At 38.7% G+C, this 17978-nt stretch overlaps 1 protein-coding gene and 1 non-coding gene across 7 annotated transcripts; one reads left to right on the forward strand and one right to left on the reverse strand.

The window, feature by feature from the left end:
• The first annotated feature begins 689 nt into the window (after window positions 1-689).
• Window positions 690-9551, forward strand: LOC114825634 (serine/threonine-protein kinase BSK7-like). Of its 6 annotated transcripts, none has more exons than XM_029104645.2 (11): window positions 690-905; window positions 2496-2708; window positions 2798-3015; window positions 3977-4112; window positions 4796-4929; window positions 5038-5143; window positions 5421-5506; window positions 5883-6071; window positions 6515-6670; window positions 7330-7443; window positions 8808-9551. In XM_029104645.2, the coding sequence occupies exons 2-11, from the start codon at window positions 2627-2629 to the stop codon at window positions 9051-9053; spliced, it is 1467 nt and encodes a 488-aa protein (XP_028960478.1). In that variant the 5' UTR covers window positions 690-905; window positions 2496-2626; the 3' UTR covers window positions 9054-9551. The 6 variants fall into 6 exon arrangements, 5 of the variants coding, with proteins under 5 accessions (XP_028960478.1, XP_028960477.1, XP_070679603.1 ...); XR_003774486.2 differs by lacking the exon at window positions 690-905 and adding an exon at window positions 1469-1796 and having other exon boundaries at window positions 7323-7443; XM_029104644.2 differs by lacking the exon at window positions 690-905 and adding an exon at window positions 1469-1796.
• A 384-nt stretch (window positions 9552-9935) lies between these two features.
• Window positions 9936-10007, reverse strand: TRNAC-GCA (transfer RNA cysteine (anticodon GCA)). The gene has a single exon. It is a non-coding gene; the product is annotated as a tRNA-Cys (tRNA).
• Window positions 10008-17978: the final 7971 nt, after the last annotated feature.

Below are 17978 nucleotides of genomic sequence, written 5' to 3' on the forward strand. Positions count from 1 at the left end.
ATGAAAAAAAGATATATATGCCTATGTAGTAACACACCTCACCAATTTTTTTATTTATAACCACAAAAAGTGGTCTAGTTGAAATGCGTTAGAATTCCAAGTTAGGTATGCACCGTGGTCTTGGGTTCAAGGCACATAGTTGGCAAAAACACGAGTGATTCTCTACTTGAGAGCTTTAGAAGAACGTGTCATTTAGCCTTTCCAAGCTAGTCCTACCTTTCAACGCTGATACCTCATGTCTTGACAAGAAAAAACCAATTTTCTGTTCATATGAATTATTTCTCTGTAATAAATCTCCTAGTTTTTAGGCAATTAATTAATTAGGAGAATTTACTAAATTCAATATCATGTTTATCAAAAAAAAAAAAAAATCAATATCATATGTGTAAATTTGCACATACAAATGAGTTAATTAATTAAAAAAGCATTTTAATAAAAATAAATAAATGTTTAATCAATAAAAGTAGGCAATGATGCATCGAAATTTAAAAGCCCCTTTTCCCTTATATCTTATATTTTACACAATTATTGGCCTAAATATTATAATTCTTTTTTTTCTTTCTATTTTTGGGGTTTTGTCCTTTTAGGGGGATATAGTTTTGCAATTGGGTCCCTCCTCATACTATCACCGACTCACCACCATCGTCACCCCATCACCGCCGTCGCGACCACAACTCAGTCCTCCCTTTCAAATCTTGGTCGTCGATTCTCAGACTCACTAATTCTCCTCCCTCTCGAACTCTATCTCCCATACTGAATGACTGACTCTCCTCCCACTCGAATCTCGATAGCTGAGTTCCCTCCTTCAGCTCCTCTGAAGTCGACTCCGAGCACCACCATCAGCTCCTCTCAACTCCGACCATCACCTGACGGTCCATCTCGAAGCCAAAATCTTCAAACAAAAGGTATTCAATTACAGGGATTTAGGATTGAAGAATAAATTAGGGTTTTGTAGAGTTGATGATTTTGGGGGTTCTTGATTTGCTGCTAGTGTGCTTTCCATCTGATTCAATTCAAGTTTGTCGATGTTGTTTTTTTTATTTTTTTATTTTTATTGTTTTTAATTTCACACACCGTTGATTATGGGGAGGGAGTGACTGGCTGTGTGAAAATCAGAAAAAAAAGGAGCCATGTCGGTGGAAATAGAGAAATGGAGGACTAATCCAACACGCGGGCACCCACCCACTATATAAACACCAATACAAAAAATGTAAATTAAATAAATAATTCTTAAATTAGGCCGTTTAATATTTTGAACTAATGATATATTTCTTCAGTTGTAAATGCCATGTGTTAAATTCAATTCTTGTTAAAGATGAATTTAAATTACACTAATCTAATTTTAATACCAAGTCTACCCTCTACCCTCCCTCTCCCTCTGTTAGTAATTTCGTTTAATATGTTTGTTTAAAAAAAAAAAAATCTTAAATCCGTGAATATTAAAATTAAAATATTTCACACTGTTTTTATATATAATTCTCATCTAAATCTCGAAGCCCGCTCTCTCTCTCTCTACATTTTCTCGTTCCGCAGAGAAAGAAACGCGGAAACAACGACGAAGAAGACGACGACGACGATTTATGATTCAAAAGTCCCTCAAGTCTCACTGTCCATACAACTCATTTTCAGCACAATATACATATATATATATTATATATAATTTCAGCACTCAAAAAATAAAGAAAATACAAAAAATAAACGAGGTAAAAAAATAAAAATAAAATACCTCTTTGCTTTCCTTGCCTTTGACCGAATCGAGGATGGGGAATTCGCTTGGCTCATTCGTTCAATTTCAGGTTCTCTCAAAGTTCTTCTCGAATTTTCATTTTTTTTCGAAAATAAATATTGTTTTTATTTTTTCGATTTCGTGTTTATATATTTTGGGCATGCTGTGGTTTGCTTCTGTGATCTTTGATTTGAGCTAAAAGGCTCTCTGTTTTATGCTGTTTTGGTTTCTGGGTCGGCTCGTTTGCTGCAAAAGGAGCGAGCTTTTTTGTGTTTGGTGGTTTCAGACAACTGGGTTTTTTGTTTTGGCCTAGTTGGTAGTCTGGACTCAATTGACTAAGCTCGGATCACAGTGAGTTGACTCAGATTGGAATCCTTTGTTGAGCTGAGTTGCTGCTTTTTCAGTGATGTATTGTTTGTCTGTGCTTTTTGGGAATTGGTTTAGTGATTGCATCCTTTGCATTGTTTCTGTGTGTATTGTGTTTGGCATCAGTGTTAGTACTAAAGTGTCCCTTGACTTGAATCATTGAAATTTGAATGATATGTGTTGACCCCCTGATTTCATTTTTGCTTTATGTGGAAAGGAACATTTGAAAGAAGCTGTTTTGCCACAAAAAGAATGGAGGGAGTTTTTTTTTCGGCAGAAGCCTTTATGATTGTAGAATTGTTGAAGTTAGTCTCAGATTTTAAGAAAATGAGCTGGAGTTTGACATGGGGGTTTTTGAGGTTTTCCATATGATTGTAGTTTCTGAGTGGTGAATATTTGGCAGGTCTTGCACGCTGACAGGATCTGTTTTGGCTGGTATTGATGGCAGATGGCGGTTTTCAGTTTCTACAAACTTATATAAAATCTTGAAGCCTCAAGACTTGCTAGTGTGTGCTGTCAAATTCTGAGATTAGGATGGGTTGTGGGTGTTCCAACCTCTCCGCGTGTTGTTGGGGCCCAGAAGTTGACGGACCAGTTCTTGAGACCCAAAGTGTGGGTAAGCAAACTAATGAAGTGTAGCTATCATGTCTCATTTTTATTCTGTTTGGAACAATTGCAATACCACGGTTTGCTGTCCTTTTGTAGAAAATGAGGAGAGCAATGAACTTGATTTGCCTGCATTTCATGAATACACAATCGAGCAACTTAGGATGGCGACATCTGGATTCGCTGTGGAGAATATAGTTTCTGAACACGGGGAAAAGGCCCCAAATGTGGTTTACAAAGGGAAGCTTGAGGATCAAAGACGGATAGCTGTCAAAAGATTCAACAGATCAGCTTGGCCTGATACCCGACAATTTTTGGTAAGTATGTACTGGCTCCCAATCATTATGATGTCATTATATCTCTTTCCAAAAAGTTCTCTAGCTGATCAACATTCAAAGATTTTGCCAGGTTCATGTCTTTGTTTTTTCTCCCTGTCAGTGCGTCACTCATAATTTATTTGCGTTACTCATGATGTATTAGAAAGGCTAGAGACGTTTTTGACCAATAGATGGGTTCTTGATTTTGCTGATTGCTAAGTAACTTCCTTCCATCCTTGTTACTATTTTAAACATTATGTAATATGAATTCCTCTTTCCTGTACCAAAATCTGTTAAACTAAATTGATCTTTTTCCTCAGAAAAGGAGTTTGTACTATGGTTTACACATGGGCAGTTCAACTTTTGGAGTGTGTTTTGAAATTGGATGCCTTACTGACTTTAAATGGTTTCGTGATGTATGAATCTCTTGACATGACTTGCACATCCAGCTTGATAGCACCAAAAGAATTAATCCCCAACATATTTTCATCATCATTGTCATCATTGTCATCATTGTTTTTAATATTGTGGTAACTGCTATCATTTGCTTTGATGTTCCTAAGATCATGATCTTGTTTCAGTTAATTATGATACACATGAAATTGAATGTTCACAACCCCCCTGTGGAAGAAGTCCTGAAAGAAAAATTGTTTCTTTCGGCTACACTTTTTCTCCCCTTTTGATCACATTGAGCTACACTAGTTTGAGTGGAAAATGACATTATATGTGGTCTGTTTTTAGCATATAATAATTGGCTAAACCAAGTAGTTGATTTCAAACATTTTATGCATGTCATATATCTTTTGAATATGTAAGAGATTTGTTTACCATCTTCACCTCTTCAGCAATGCTTTTGTTATGCAATGTCTACGTTTCTACATGGTCGTTAACGTAGTTCTTTTCTTCTCCTTGAGTTATGATTTTTTTATTTCTTGCTCTAACCTGACCTTTACAATTTTAGGAAGAAGCAAGGGCTGTTGGGCAGCTCCGGAACACCCGATTGGCAAATTTACTTGGTTGTTGCTGTGAAAGTGACGAGAGACTACTTGTTGCTGAATATATGCCCAATGATACATTGGCAAAGCATTTATTCCATTGTAAGTTCATTAGATTCACTAATTTTTATATATAGTTTGTTCGTAATTTTAACGCCTTTAGTTTTTGTGTGAATTCATTTCCCTATATGCTCTGTGTTGGGACTGAAGTACTTTAATTATGAGTCTGAAGGTTGAAGTTTCTCTATTGAGCAATTATTTCTCACCTTTATCTGATTATCTGACTGTTAAACAGTTTAACTGTTGTAATTGTATTTCTCAACTAGCCGGTTGAGGGTCTTTTTTTTTTTTTAAAATAAAATAATAATTATGATAATCACTTGTAGGGTTTCAGGTGCTAAGTTTTTTTATTTTATTTTTAATGATTATAAATGTTGATAAGGTGCAATAGCTTCTTGGTTTGGCAGTTTCCTTTGGTTATATGATATATTATCTTTTTTTCAATTTCTTAAAGATTCATATAATTTATTGTTTTAAATATCATTCCTGGCATGTTGGGATCAGGTGCAAAAACCACTCATCATCGTCAATTATGATAATATCTTTGTTTGGGCTTTTTTAGGGGTTTCCATATCTGTTGAAGTATTTATGAATCTCTTTTACTTAATCATTGACATCTGTTATGTATTGATGCTCCTCTGTGTAGTTATGTTTCCTCCTTTTGTTTTAACTTTTGGTTCTCCAAAGAAAACAATATTTATTGCTTTTAATTTGTATTGATTCAGGGGAAACACAACCCATGAAGTGGGCAATGCGGTTAAGGGTGGCTTTATATCTTGCACAGGCCCTTGAATATTGTACCAGTAAAGGACGTGCCCTTTATCATGATTTAAATGCATATAGAATTGTCTTTGATGATGTAAGTATCTATCAATTCACCATTATCTTCAAACTTAATGCAGTACTGTGTTTTTCATCTCTCTTGTATAGTGTGAGTCTGATATGAATTGCTCTTCCTAAATCTCAGGATTGTAACCCTAGACTTTCATGCTTTGGTCTGATGAAAAACAGTAGAGATGGAAAAAGCTACAGTACAAACCTGGCATTTACTCCTCCTGAGTATCTAAGGACAGGTATGCATCTTCAAGAAGTAAAATTCCTCAGCTTCCAGATGACCGTGCTGACATTCATTCATTAGTAACATCTTTGGCCTCTTGATTAGATGACATCATGACAGCCGAACCCTAGTTACCATCTGGACACTGATAATAAGATTTTAAATGTGATCATTGTGATGTTTGCTTGTTTTGACTTGTGATCTTATGTTTAATTCCATTCTCATATCCTTGTTCTCCTCATATGGTTACCTTATATTATGAATATTGATCACCTCCCTCATCTTTTTTGTAGGAAGAGTTACCGCAGAAAGTGTAATGTATAGCTTTGGCACCCTTTTGCTTGACCTCCTCAGTGGAAAACATATTCCTCCGAGCCATGTAAGTCTCTTTCGATGTGACCAATTAATGCACAAGTTGTGTCATCTAAGAGTAATATGGGAACTACTTGTGTGGTACTAGTACTTGTACCATACAGGAAGTTTTCATAGAAGTAACGATGATTATGGAAGCAGCGACTGCAGGTATACTAGTGACATTGCATAATCTTTCAACCTCAAAATTCGCGAGTAGTTCATGGATGTTGTTTTCCATTATCTTTCTCATTAAACTCTTGTGGAGGTTGAGGGTTTCAGGGTTCCTCGCTCACTTAAAAAACATTTGACTCTAGCCATAGGAGTTCTTTTGGTGATTTATTGTTCTCAGTTGTCAATTCTACGTGATTGCATTTCTAATATTCGGTTGCACAATGTTCTAGGCACTCGACCTTATTCGCGACAGGAATCTTCAGATGCTAACAGATTCTTGTTTGGAAGGCCAATTCTCAAATGACGAGGGAACAGAATTAGTCCGTTTGGCTTCAAGATGTTTGCAATATGAACCGCGAGAGCGTCCTAATCCAAAGTCATTAGTTGCTGCCTTGGTTCCTCTTCAGAAGGACACAGAGGTTGGTGTTCCTTTGATAATGACACTATTATTCTTATTGGTTGTTCTTTTCTTTCGAAGTGTTATCACAATCAAATTTTGTGATTTTGGTACTATTGATACCTCTTCTTGTCAGAGACTCTTGTATTCTTTACAACTTAAAACCAAAGAAAATACAGCCATGTTTAATGAAGAAGTTCACATTTTTGTGCTTCAATTCTGAATAAGTCGTACCATTTGATCTTGGAGTTCTCCAGTAATAAACTTGAAGAATATTTTCATGTGGCCTATTGATCTATATTATTAAGGCAGAAGGTCTATACCTCATTCTAAAGTGTATGTTCAATTTTTACTCGTTATGGGCATCCTCAACAGCAAATCATGATTAATTAATATCTGTGCTTGTATTGAAAAGTTGAATAGTCTTTTGCAATCTAGAGAAGCTTTAAGTACGTTGTTCTGCAGGTTCCTTCTCATGTATTGATGGGTATACCACATGGTGCAGCAGCTTTACCTAATCTATCACCATTTGGTGAAGCTTGTGTGAGGACGGATTTAACGGCCATACATGAGATCATAGAAAGTATTGGATACAAGGATGATGAAGGTGCAGCAACTGAGGTTCGTTTCTAATATATCATATTTAAGGAATGCCAAATTCTCTTGTTCTGTCATAATCCAGTAGCTTGTGTAGACTTCTCTCATATGTCAATTATAATCATAGCAAGCATAATACTTGTGTAATTTGATCCTTCACTGGTACTTGTGCTCTGTAACATGAAGGTGCATGTCTACCCCAAAATCACCTGAGGACTCACAGAGAGATCTACTTATGACTATAGCCTATACTTTGTCATAAATCATGATGGCACAGAGAGATCTACTTATGACTATAGTCTATACTTTGTCATAAATCATGATGGCATAGAATCAAGTCAATCCTTGTCATTTAAAAAAAAAAAATCGGTTGGAATGAACCAACGAGCTATCTATTTAGCTTCTTTGCTTTGGTCATCGTATAACCATGTCCCTCTTTAGATGTTTGGTTTTTCACTTTCAGTATGCACATTTAGATAATGGTTCTGTGTATTTTTATTTTTGTTAATCTTCCTAACAAGATGATTGTTAAATGTGATATAATTCATACCCTCTCTGTCAATTGTCAACTATATACTTATAGATGCCACTCTTAGATTTTGTCATTCCCTGATATTTGTCCTGCAGCTGCACCCCCCGTACTCACATATGGTATGCTAATTATTGCTTTTTCTAGCTTTCAGCTTTCATTCCAGATGTGGACCAACCAGATGCAGGAGACATTGAACTCAAAGAAAAAGGGTGATGTTGCTTTCCGTCATAAAGATTTCAGAGCTGCAATTGAGTGCTACGCCCAGGTCAATTTAGTTTGCCATCTTTTCAATTTTTTTACCTTTCTGAGTAGATAGATGTCCACCACATTTGGCAATCAATACTTGCATTACCATATAAAGTAACTTTAATGTACCTGATAAAGCATATGCATTGGGCTGAAGTGAAGTATCACTTGTTGAAGGGGCTGGTCCAAGCGCTGCCCAAGCATATGCATTCTGGTAACCCGATCCAGAGTGAGCCTGCATAAGTATCTTTTTGTTTTGGGCTTAGTTTGGGCCAGCCTAAATGAGAAATGGGGTTTTCCAATCCTCACTTGGCAGCCTCAGACTTTCCATAAATTCATTCAGTAGCGACAGACTGATCCACCTTGACTGTTCTTCCTTTATAAGCACAGCCACTAAAACTATCAGATCTATAATCTGTTGCCAGCAAACCCATCCCAACCGCCTTCAACGCGTGTCAATTTCCAGATATACAAACCCCCTCAGTCATTATATCCAGCACAACCACAAAGCCCAAATACAGCCGCCAACAGTGTAAGCTCTGATATTTCTGAAAACTAAAGTTAATGGTGTCTAGGTGTAAGCTAGATAGTTTCTAATGTCCCGATGGTGGGATGGGGATTACTTTTCAGTAGAACTAATTCTAACAGTATGTTTGGAAAAGGAAAGAAATGAGAAGGGTGAAGGGGGAGAAGGGAAGCTTGCTTGGTAGCGAGGAAAAGTGGAGCGGTAGGACATCTACCAGGCATACCATTTTTCAACATTCTAACTTTGGTTGGATCAAAGTATAGATTGAAATTAATTGCTTTCAGTTATATTTTAGGTTTACCCTTACCTAAAATCTGTTTTGGGAAGAAAAGAAGTTGAATGGTAACTAGATAAGAAGATTTTAATCTTTTCTTCACATCTACATGCAATACTACGACTACACGAGGGAACGGGGTACCCTCCTTTTCCCGTAAAAAATATACTAAATAACACGAGGCGAAGACCCATTCCTTTCTATCTTCCTCGTTTTCCATCATTCCTCTATGTCAAACATGTGTAATTGATTAAGAAGGATTCAGCAGAGGACTGTAAGACATTCCATTAGATAAACGAAAATAAATTGAGGCAATATTGCTTTAGAATTGTATGGTCTGTATCACATTTTATTTGTGCACATTTTTTCTGGGTTTTTTCATGATTGATGTAGGGCATTGAGTTAGCCTTGACTAAAAGGGGGGCTAAAATCCTGCCAAGATTGGCCCTGCCAATTCAGTAAAAGCTTTGTCCTGGGCTAGCCTTTTCTGATAGACTGTACTACAACCTGAAATTAGTTCTTTTATATAAGTCGGTTTCAAATTGGTTTCATCTAGCTGACAGTTTGTTCGTTTAACTTGCAGTTTATTGATGTCGGAACCATGGTTTCCCCGACAGTTTTTGCACGCCGTAGCTTGTCATACCTCATGAATGATATGCCACAGGAAGCCTTGAATGATGCGGCACAAGCCCAAGTGATTTTCCCTGTTTGGCACATTGCCTTGTATTTGCAAGCTGCAGCACTTTTTGCACTTGGAAAGAATGACGAGGCACAGGTAGCCCTCAAAGAGGGTAGTGTACTTGAAAGTAAAAGGAATGCAAGTGCTTGACGGTTAGCTGCTAAAGGTCGAACATGAATCTCTTTCCTTTGTATTGAACCGCTCTTTTCCGGGAAGATGAGCACCGGACAGGGACTCTTAGTCAGGAGGTTAATCAGTCATCGAGTAGGCCGCAGAGACGGAACAGAAGCAAGTCATTAATCTTCTATTGCATGACTGGTTCGTGCGTTGTGGATGTTGAAGCATTCATTGGCAAAATTTACTGGACGGGTTGGTTTGGTCTCTTTTGTTTATGACGAATTTGCCCTTCATTGTTGTTCAAATTACCTGTTTCCAATACAAGAATGTTGGGGAAATAATCACATCATATGATGCATTTGAAACGTTATATATATTTTGTAAAGGATTTAATCTTCTGTTGTTTTGATCTTGCATTGAAAAAGGTGAAGAGAACTGCTGACAATGGCATGCTTGTAATTTCCCTGCTTTTTTACTTTTTTATTTATATATATTTTTTTGAAATAAAATTTGTTGTTTATTGTGCGCAAATCTCTGCAATTACTTCTTCTGATTCTATATATTGATCATTTTGAACTAAAATCAAACTTTGGGTGGAATGGTCACGTTACGTATAAGCAAAGCTACCTTATTTTGCCAAATATAACTCTTATCTTTGACCATCTACGTTTAAAATTGAAGGTTTTGAAATATTTTCTATAATCACGCGAAGTATGTATAAACGTTGAAGAAACCCTAATCACTACTAATCTAGAAAAAATCCAAACCGAAGACAGAAGGAACGAAGACGCTGGACGTTGACATTGCATTTCTGAACTGAAAAACCTTGCTGGATGATTGACCAGCAAAAGAAATGTTGATGAATGAACGAATGTAGGAAGAAACCAAAAAATAAAACAGAAAAACACAAAATAAAGGGCCCAACCGGGTTCGAACCGGTGACCTCTTGATCTGCAGTCAAATGCTCTACCACTGAGCTATGGACCCAATTATTGATGACAGTTCTTTTTGTTAGTTACATACTGGATATTATTTTTAGTTTTAAGAGCTTTGATAGATCAAATTGTTTTTCTTTAATTATGAATTACATCTATTCAATTTTATCAGTTATATTGCTGTAGACATGTAAATTTCATTGCATACAAATGATGCATCACAAAGCTCCACGTGGCATATGACTCGTCACAAATGAACAAGTCATCAATGACAAGCATTCCTAAAATATGGAAAAGGGGAAGAATTCTCCTTAAAATCGGAAAGGGGCCCAAATTGCTCCAAAAACTGGAATGAAAGCTAAAACATCTTTACAAAACAAGCAATAATTGAAGATTGCTCACAAAATAGGCAAGAAAGCCCTAAAGCATCTTCAACAAGCACTTGTGCTGATTCCTTCAAGACTTTGTTGAAAGCTTAAAACTTGTAATGACGTTTGATTCAAGATCAAGTCACCAAGACCCTTGAATCAACAAAAATCCCACATCAACATCACCTTTGTTGCAAGTCATACACAAACCTAGAGGTGAAGACTATTCACGCATTGTTTCAAGCTCAAAACTTGAAGTAATCGTTCAATCGTTCGTCCTAGATCAAGTTATCGCGACCTTTGGATCAACAACCTACGCATCTACATCAAATTTGAAGACTAAGAGGAAAACTGTAAACAGAGATTGTAACCCTACAAATTCATCAATACAAATCTACTTTGTACATGTGTTCTAGTTTCATTCATTACAGAATTTTCGTGTTTACAAATTTGGCACGTCTGGTGGGACCTCTTTGCCTCTCATCTCTTTGTTCAAATTCATAAGAAACATACATAGCATCAAGAAAGGATCAAGCTGTTCTCACAACCAACGCGAAGAACAAGAACATCCTTGTCGCAAATGGTGGCACTTTGGGCGTCACAACCCAAAGCATGGCAAGAGCTCTCTCTGCCTTGCCTTCCACCTCTACATCAACTCTGCCGAATGAGCAAGAGCAATCAAGGCACGAGCCCGTGATTACCCTGGCCTCGCTAAGGGCGCCAAGGGAAGAAAGCCCGATAAGGTACCTCGAGTCGTTGACTTCCGATACTGACTCAAGCAGCAGCTTGTATCCGGTAGCCATGCAAGTCATGACTACTAGTGTGACTTCAATCGAAGAGCAATTGGCACAAATGAACGAAGCAATCGCAATGCTGACAATGACCATGGAAGAAAATGACTTGCAGATTGCTACATTCGTCAACCGTCTGGAGGCGCAGCACGACGAGAAAGTTGACCAGAAGGTTGATCCACCAAAGAAGGAAACTAACAAAAAGGAGTAGCCTCTGATGGACAAAGCTGAGGAGAAGCTAGAGGTGGATTGAGCTACAACGCTCATGGGATCTCTCTCTATCTAACAACTGTAAGAGATGATCACAAGCACGATTAAGGCCTAATATGAAGGAAGCTTGCATGATTCTGTGTTGTACTCAAAGCCATACTCTAAAAGGATTGACGCCTTGAGGATGCTAATGGGTTATCAGCCATCCAAATTCATGTAATTCGATGGAAATGGCAATCCTAAACAACATATTGTCCATTTCATTAAAACCTGCAACAATGCTGGGATGGAGGGAGACTATCTCGTCAAGCAGTTCGTGCGCTCACTAAAAGGTAATGCCTTTAATTGTTACACCGACCTCGAGCCCGAGTCTATCAATAGTTGGGACCAGCTTGAAAAGGAATTCCTTAACCGTTTTTACAACACTTGCTGCACCGTAAGCATGTTGGAGCAAATAAGTACGAAGCAGTGGAAGGATGAACCTGTCGTCAACCACATTAATATGTGGAATTCATTAAGTCTGGATTGCAAAAATCGGCTTTCTGAAACCTCCACCATTGAGATGTGTGTTCAAGGCATGCACTGGGGTTACATTACATCCTCCAAGGCATAAAACTGAGAACATTTGAAGAATTCGCAACTCGATCCCATGATATGGAGCTAAGTATTGCCAATCATGGGAAGAATGAGCCAATCACCGACTTAAAAAAGGATAAGGTGTTCACCCAAAATGTAGACAATACTGGGAAAAAACCCGCCAAGGAAGCATTTGCCGTCCACACTACCCCCATCAAGACCTCTTCTACGCCCGTCAAGATTTCCTCCAAAAGCAAAACAAAGGAAATGAAAGGTGAGCCTTCTTACACCCAAGATAGGTACAAAAACACCTTGAGGGAATTGGAGTAGAAGACGTACCCTTTTCCTAACTCTGACATGGCTGCAATGCTAGACTACTTGCTGGAAAAGAAGGTAATTGAGTTACCTGAATGCAAGTGCCCCGAATAGATGAATCGCGTCAACGATCCTAGGTACTGCAAGTATCATTGTATCATGAGTCATCCTGTTAGCAAGTGCTTGGTCCTTAAGGAGCTAAACAAGGGAAAATTGAACTCGACCCGGAAAACATAGCCACAACACACACTACCATGATTGTGTTTAGGTCATTCGATCCCGTGCCTCTCCAAGTGACGCATGACCACTCCCGACCATGCTCAAGCTACACGACACCTTTCTTACAACCATCACTGGGGCAAATGACCAAAATGTGCCTACCGATGATGAAGAAGGATGGACATTTGTGATCTACAAAAGGACAAGGAAGCCAATACCACAAGCCACAAAGCCAAAGGTGGAACAAGGGAGAAAGTACCACCGCCGCAACAGTAGGAAGCCCAAAAGAAACATAAGAGCTGTTAAGCCAATGTACGTTGGCGAACCTTTGGAGAAAGAGCCACGCATTCCCATCTCCTTGCATGAGTACTTCCCGAAGGACTTCTTCCAATAGTGCACTACCGTTGCCTGTCACATGGTTAAAGTAGAGATAAAATAGCCCTTAAAAGGCAAAGCTATCGCCATCGAGGAATAGAAGACCCTCACGCTCAAAGAAAGCTTGCCAACATACTTTAGCATCAAGGAAACACTACTATTGCCCAAGGAGATGCGAAAAGCATTAGCAGCGGTCTTGGCGAGTCCCGACGACCACGAAGTGCAAGAAAGTAAGGACAAAGGCTTGAAGTTTCGGCCACATGAATACGCCACATGCTGTGCCACCCATGACGCAATCAACTTCACGGACGAAGAGTTGCTGCTAGGGTCACAGCCTCACAACAGTCCTCTCTTTGTCTCTGGGTATGTGAAAGAGAACAAAATCAACCGCATGCTTGTGTATGGTGGATCGACCATAAACATCATGCCAAAGTCAACAATGACCACAATCGGCATCAAGGTGGATGAACTCACCTGAAACCGCCTCTTAATCTAATGTTTTAACTAAGGAGGACAAAGAACGATGGGTATGATCTGCGTGGAGATGACTATTAGCGAACTCAAATCAAGCACGCTATTTCATGTTATTGATGCAAGAACTTCCTACAACTTGCTCTTACGAAGGCCTTGGATTCACGAGAATGGAGTGGTGTCGTCTACCCTTCATTAATGCTTGAAGTTCTACCGAGAATGAGTAAAGGTGATACAAGGCAACACCAAGCCATTCACCGAAGTGAAATCAAACTTCACGGTTGCCAAGTTTTACATGGATGAAGACATGGTGGCCGAATCTCTTCAAAAAAAAAAAAATCAAATACACAGGCAAAGCCGCACCTAAGAAACAAGAGTGGCAAGTTGTGCCCAAGAAACAAGAAGGGGAAACCATGCCATCTTCAAGTAAAAAAGACAATGAGCCTGCTAAGCCCACAACAATCAAAGGGAGTGTGTGAAGGTAAAATTTTGTCCTAGCTAAGAACAAGTAAGAACATTTGAATACATATGCAAACTATTAACACATTAAAGTAGGCATGCATTAAAAAACAATTCATAAAACCCATGACTTTCAAAGCCTAGTATATGGTGAACCATTAAACTCTTTAACAACATTAAAGAGAAGGAAAGATTTAGAGTTTCTTTACCCTTGAAGCTCATCCTTGATTACACAAGGGATTCACCCAAGTGGAGGGCCTTCAAGTCACCTCCTTGCTTCTTGGATCTTCCTTGTGATTTTCCTCCTTTTAGTGCTCCTTTGCTTCTTTGAGGATTTGAGGATTTGTTTTCCAAAACATCAAAAGCTTGATGTCTCTAAGTCTCTTCACCAAGGATGTGATGTGAAGATGAAATGGATGACTTAGGGAAGAAGAGATTGCTAGCTATTCCTTCCCTAGGTGGCCGGCCTCTTTTGAGAAAATGAGAGAAAATGTTTCACCTCATTTCACCAAGAAAAACCCTAAATGAAAATAAAGCTATAAAGTTGAATTTGTACTTCATCACATGTGAGTGGCAAACTTGTAATTAATCCAAGTTTGACACTTCTCACCCTAATGGCCGGCCATATCAAATTGATTGGGCTAATTGCCCATTTTGTTTTAGTTGTCATACAACTTAAACATAATAGGCCTTGTGGACCAAAACGCTTTTGGGCCCCGAAACCCAAAACCAACATATAAGCCCAATACGAACATTTCGTATAATTAATTAACTAATTAATTAACCTTGACCATTCTTCAATTAAACCATTTAATTGCTTATCCATTTCATTTAATTTCTTCACCAACATCCTTACTCGGTGTACGATCCATTAGGTTCCATTTAGCGAGGTAGTGGGCGATTGTTACTCTTAACGATCGATTGTGAATTGAAACTACATTTCAATTCTCCCTTAAAATCAGTGTTTGCTAATCTTTAGGGCTTCCACAAACCATGAGTGACACCTAGCAGCATATCATGGTTACCCAAACTAAGTAGAAGTGGTTGGAGAACCTATCCAGTTACAACTACAATGCAATACGGTCATTCTCTAATACAATACTCTTAATCACATTGTTTCAGGTGATAGTTTGTTTCATGTCTACTATCCAATGTGATACTTATCTATATGATTCATTTGAATATGATTTGGAACAAACTTCCTAAGTCATATTCATATGCTTTGGCCAAAGACTCTCGAATCATATCTTAGAGTATTCTCCTTCCACCATGGAAGGTTAGAGATTCCTTGTTGTACATTCATATGCCTACATGACTAGGTAGCTTGACCACAACAATGTCATGGACACTCCAATGGAATGCCTTTGACATGATCAAAGATCAAGGACCTAACCATTAGACATCAATGATGCCTCATGTCAAAGGACTACTTTGCATATTGCAACTTTCGAGTTCTTACATGACATGTATGTTCGAACTCTCTTTTGATCGTTGTTCAGTGTACTCGATCACTCTTTCGAGCACCTATGTGTTTGCCTTAGTGTCCAACACTAAATGACATGAGACTAGTCATACTCACGCTTGAGTCGACATAACACATACTAACCTTAGCGGATTGTCAATGCCCAATTGGCAATCCTATGGCTAGGAACGTTTTAGGAATGAACATAAGAGAAAGGTCTTGATAATCTAACTTACTTAAATCACTTATCTCTTAGATCAAATACATTCCTTGGATTCCCTTATTGCTTAAACACATGATACAATAAATAGTGATTAACAATAAGCTTTGCCCTTCATTAAACATATAAAAGTTTAATACAATAAGTATTCCAAAAGCTATTACATCAAATGAGTGGCTTTGTGGACATACTTCCAACAGTGTGACGCCTTCAAAATGACCAAACACACTCGTCTTCCGATACATCCCAATGTTGAGAAGAAAGAATGGGCAATCCTCATTCAAAATTGGAACAAGGAAAGCTGACACACAGATGCACAAGGACGATGTAAAGTTGCTCAAGACAAATGCAGTTTTACTTTTGACATTACTAGGCAACGCTAAAGTTTCAAAACCACTACAAGGTTTCATAAAACCTCTGCCAAATGGGGCAAAACCAAGCTCTCTTTCAACCAAGAGGACCAAAGAAGGTTTCAACCCAAACGCCTACAAACTCATGTTAAAGGCTGGGTACGATTTCTCCTCATCTTCAAATCTTGGAAAGAAGAATTCAAACACTGTCAACGACAAAGAACGTGACCTCACCGAGACTCAAAATAAGTTAAAGGAGCATGATTACAAAGTTAACAACAACAAAGCTGGACTTGGCTTCACACCAAATACACTTGTGAAGATTTTAAGCAAAGCAAAAAATGTTAGCGCTCAACACATCAGCGTGAGTGTTGAACAAAATCAAGAGAAGCCTAAACCTGCCCCTCGAACGTCAGTTTTTGATAGGTTGAATCGTTCAAAACCCATAATTTCTGCACTTGATCTCATTGGTGGTCAAGATCGAACTTTAGTCTTCAAGTGGCTTAGCACGCCAACACCCCAAAGCTCTGTTTTCGAAAGGTTGTCAAAACCTAAGAAACAAAGCAACACGGCTAGCTCTCCTCCACGACGATCGGCCTTGGAAAGACTTTAAGAAACCAAGCAGCCTTCTAGAAAGAGGAAGACAACGCCAAAAGAAGAAAAAATTGACGGTCTAGTAGCAAATGACGACGTTCGAAGCTTGATTCTTTCAAGGATGAGGCTCGAAGCTCAACAACACTTGGAATGCTATCAAGCATGGCTATCCAAGGAATTCAACAAGAATGTCCACCCAAGGTCTTTCCAAATTGGAGATCTTGTCTTGGCATTACAAAGGCTTATCATCACAACTCACAAGACAAAAAGCAAGTTCACATCAAAGTGGGATGGACCTTACGTAATAAAAGACGTCTACACCAACAGGGCCTACTTATTCATGGCAAAAGACGGCTTAAAGATCGGCCCTATCAATGGAAGATTTTTCAAGCATTACTAACCCTAAACCAAACAAGCAATGCTCCTCGCCTGCATGAGCCTAAACTGCACACGACACAATGCTCCTTGCCTGCACGAGCCTAAAATGCATAAGGCAACAATGCTCCTTGTTCGCACGAGCTTAAAAGGTGACACCCAACGCTCCTGGCCCACAAGAGCATAAATTGTGTACTGAAAAATCACCATCAAAACCATAAAAAAATAATCCATCATTTCCTTTGAACTATGTCATGACTTGATCTCTCCTCAACCAAGGGTACGTAGGCAACTTGAAACTTCAAAACTTTAAGTACAGTCACATCACCAACAAAACGCAGACACTTTGAAGAATGAAGAGCAAATTCAAAATGTGAATACTTTGTTTCTTTAAAGAACGAATTTGGCTACAAAGCCTTATTACAAAGTAAGCAAAAACAAAGAAGACTTAAAGGACAAAAATGGAAGACACTACTTGAAAGCTATGTCCCAAAAACTAAGGCGATGGCCTTCAAGCAAGCTTTCCAAAGTCTTCAAAATCTCCACATTGGTGGGAGACAAGGTGGGCATTTCCATGGCCACGCCTTTCTCTTGCTCTAGGCATAAAATCTCCTCTTGATGTTGGGAAAGTGTAATTTCCCGCTCCGAGAGAACACCTTGAATTCGTGATACTTCAATTTCCAACTGCTCTCCATGGCCTCGCCTTTCTCTTACTTCTAGATGCGTTTGGATGGAAGCTAAAAAAGTCCCTATGGCTTGATAACCTTCCGAAGCAGCTTGTTGAGAAGACCAAACTTGGGCAATTGATAAGTCTATTGCTGCAAGTTGCTGAGTTTTAACCTCTAGATTCAACTTCTTCGAGCAAATAGCATACAAAGAAGAATACTCAGTTCAGGAGGCCATAAGTTCGCCAATCTTAGCTCTCAAGAGCAAGGAATCAACGTTAAGGTTGTCAATCGCAGAAACAAGCTTCGACAAGTCATCCTTGGGCAATGCAAGGTCCTCCAATGGGCACTTTGAAATCCTCTCCTCAATATGGCTCTTGATATCCATGGTCACGCGAAGGTTGATGCGATGAATAAGCTGCTCAGTGCCACTAAGGTTCGGCCCTCTAAGAGAGATCTCGAAGCTAGCTGGCAAAGGTGTTGGATGCATCACGGGCTCTTGTATACCTACACCTACACATGGCAAACTTGGGCAACTTGACGGATTTGGAATAGGCTTTGCACCGAGTAGAT

The sequence above is a fragment of the Malus domestica genome, chromosome 06 (assembly GCF_042453785.1).
Source record: "Malus domestica chromosome 06, GDT2T_hap1".
Lineage (NCBI taxonomy): Eukaryota > Viridiplantae > Streptophyta > Magnoliopsida > Rosales > Rosaceae > Malus > Malus domestica.

Coding starts and splice junctions, on each gene's coding strand:
- LOC114825634 (XM_029104645.2), top strand. CDS start 2,627: ATGGGTTGTGGGTGTTCCAACCTCTCCGCGTGTTGTTGGGGCCCAGAA. Junction 4,930..5,037: donor ATAGAATTGTCTTTGATGAT/GTAAGTATCTAT, acceptor CCTAAATCTCAG/GATTGTAACCCTAGACTTTC. Junction 6,671..7,329: donor ATGAAGGTGCAGCAACTGAG/GTTCGTTTCTAA, acceptor TCTAGCTTTCAG/CTTTCATTCCAGATGTGGAC.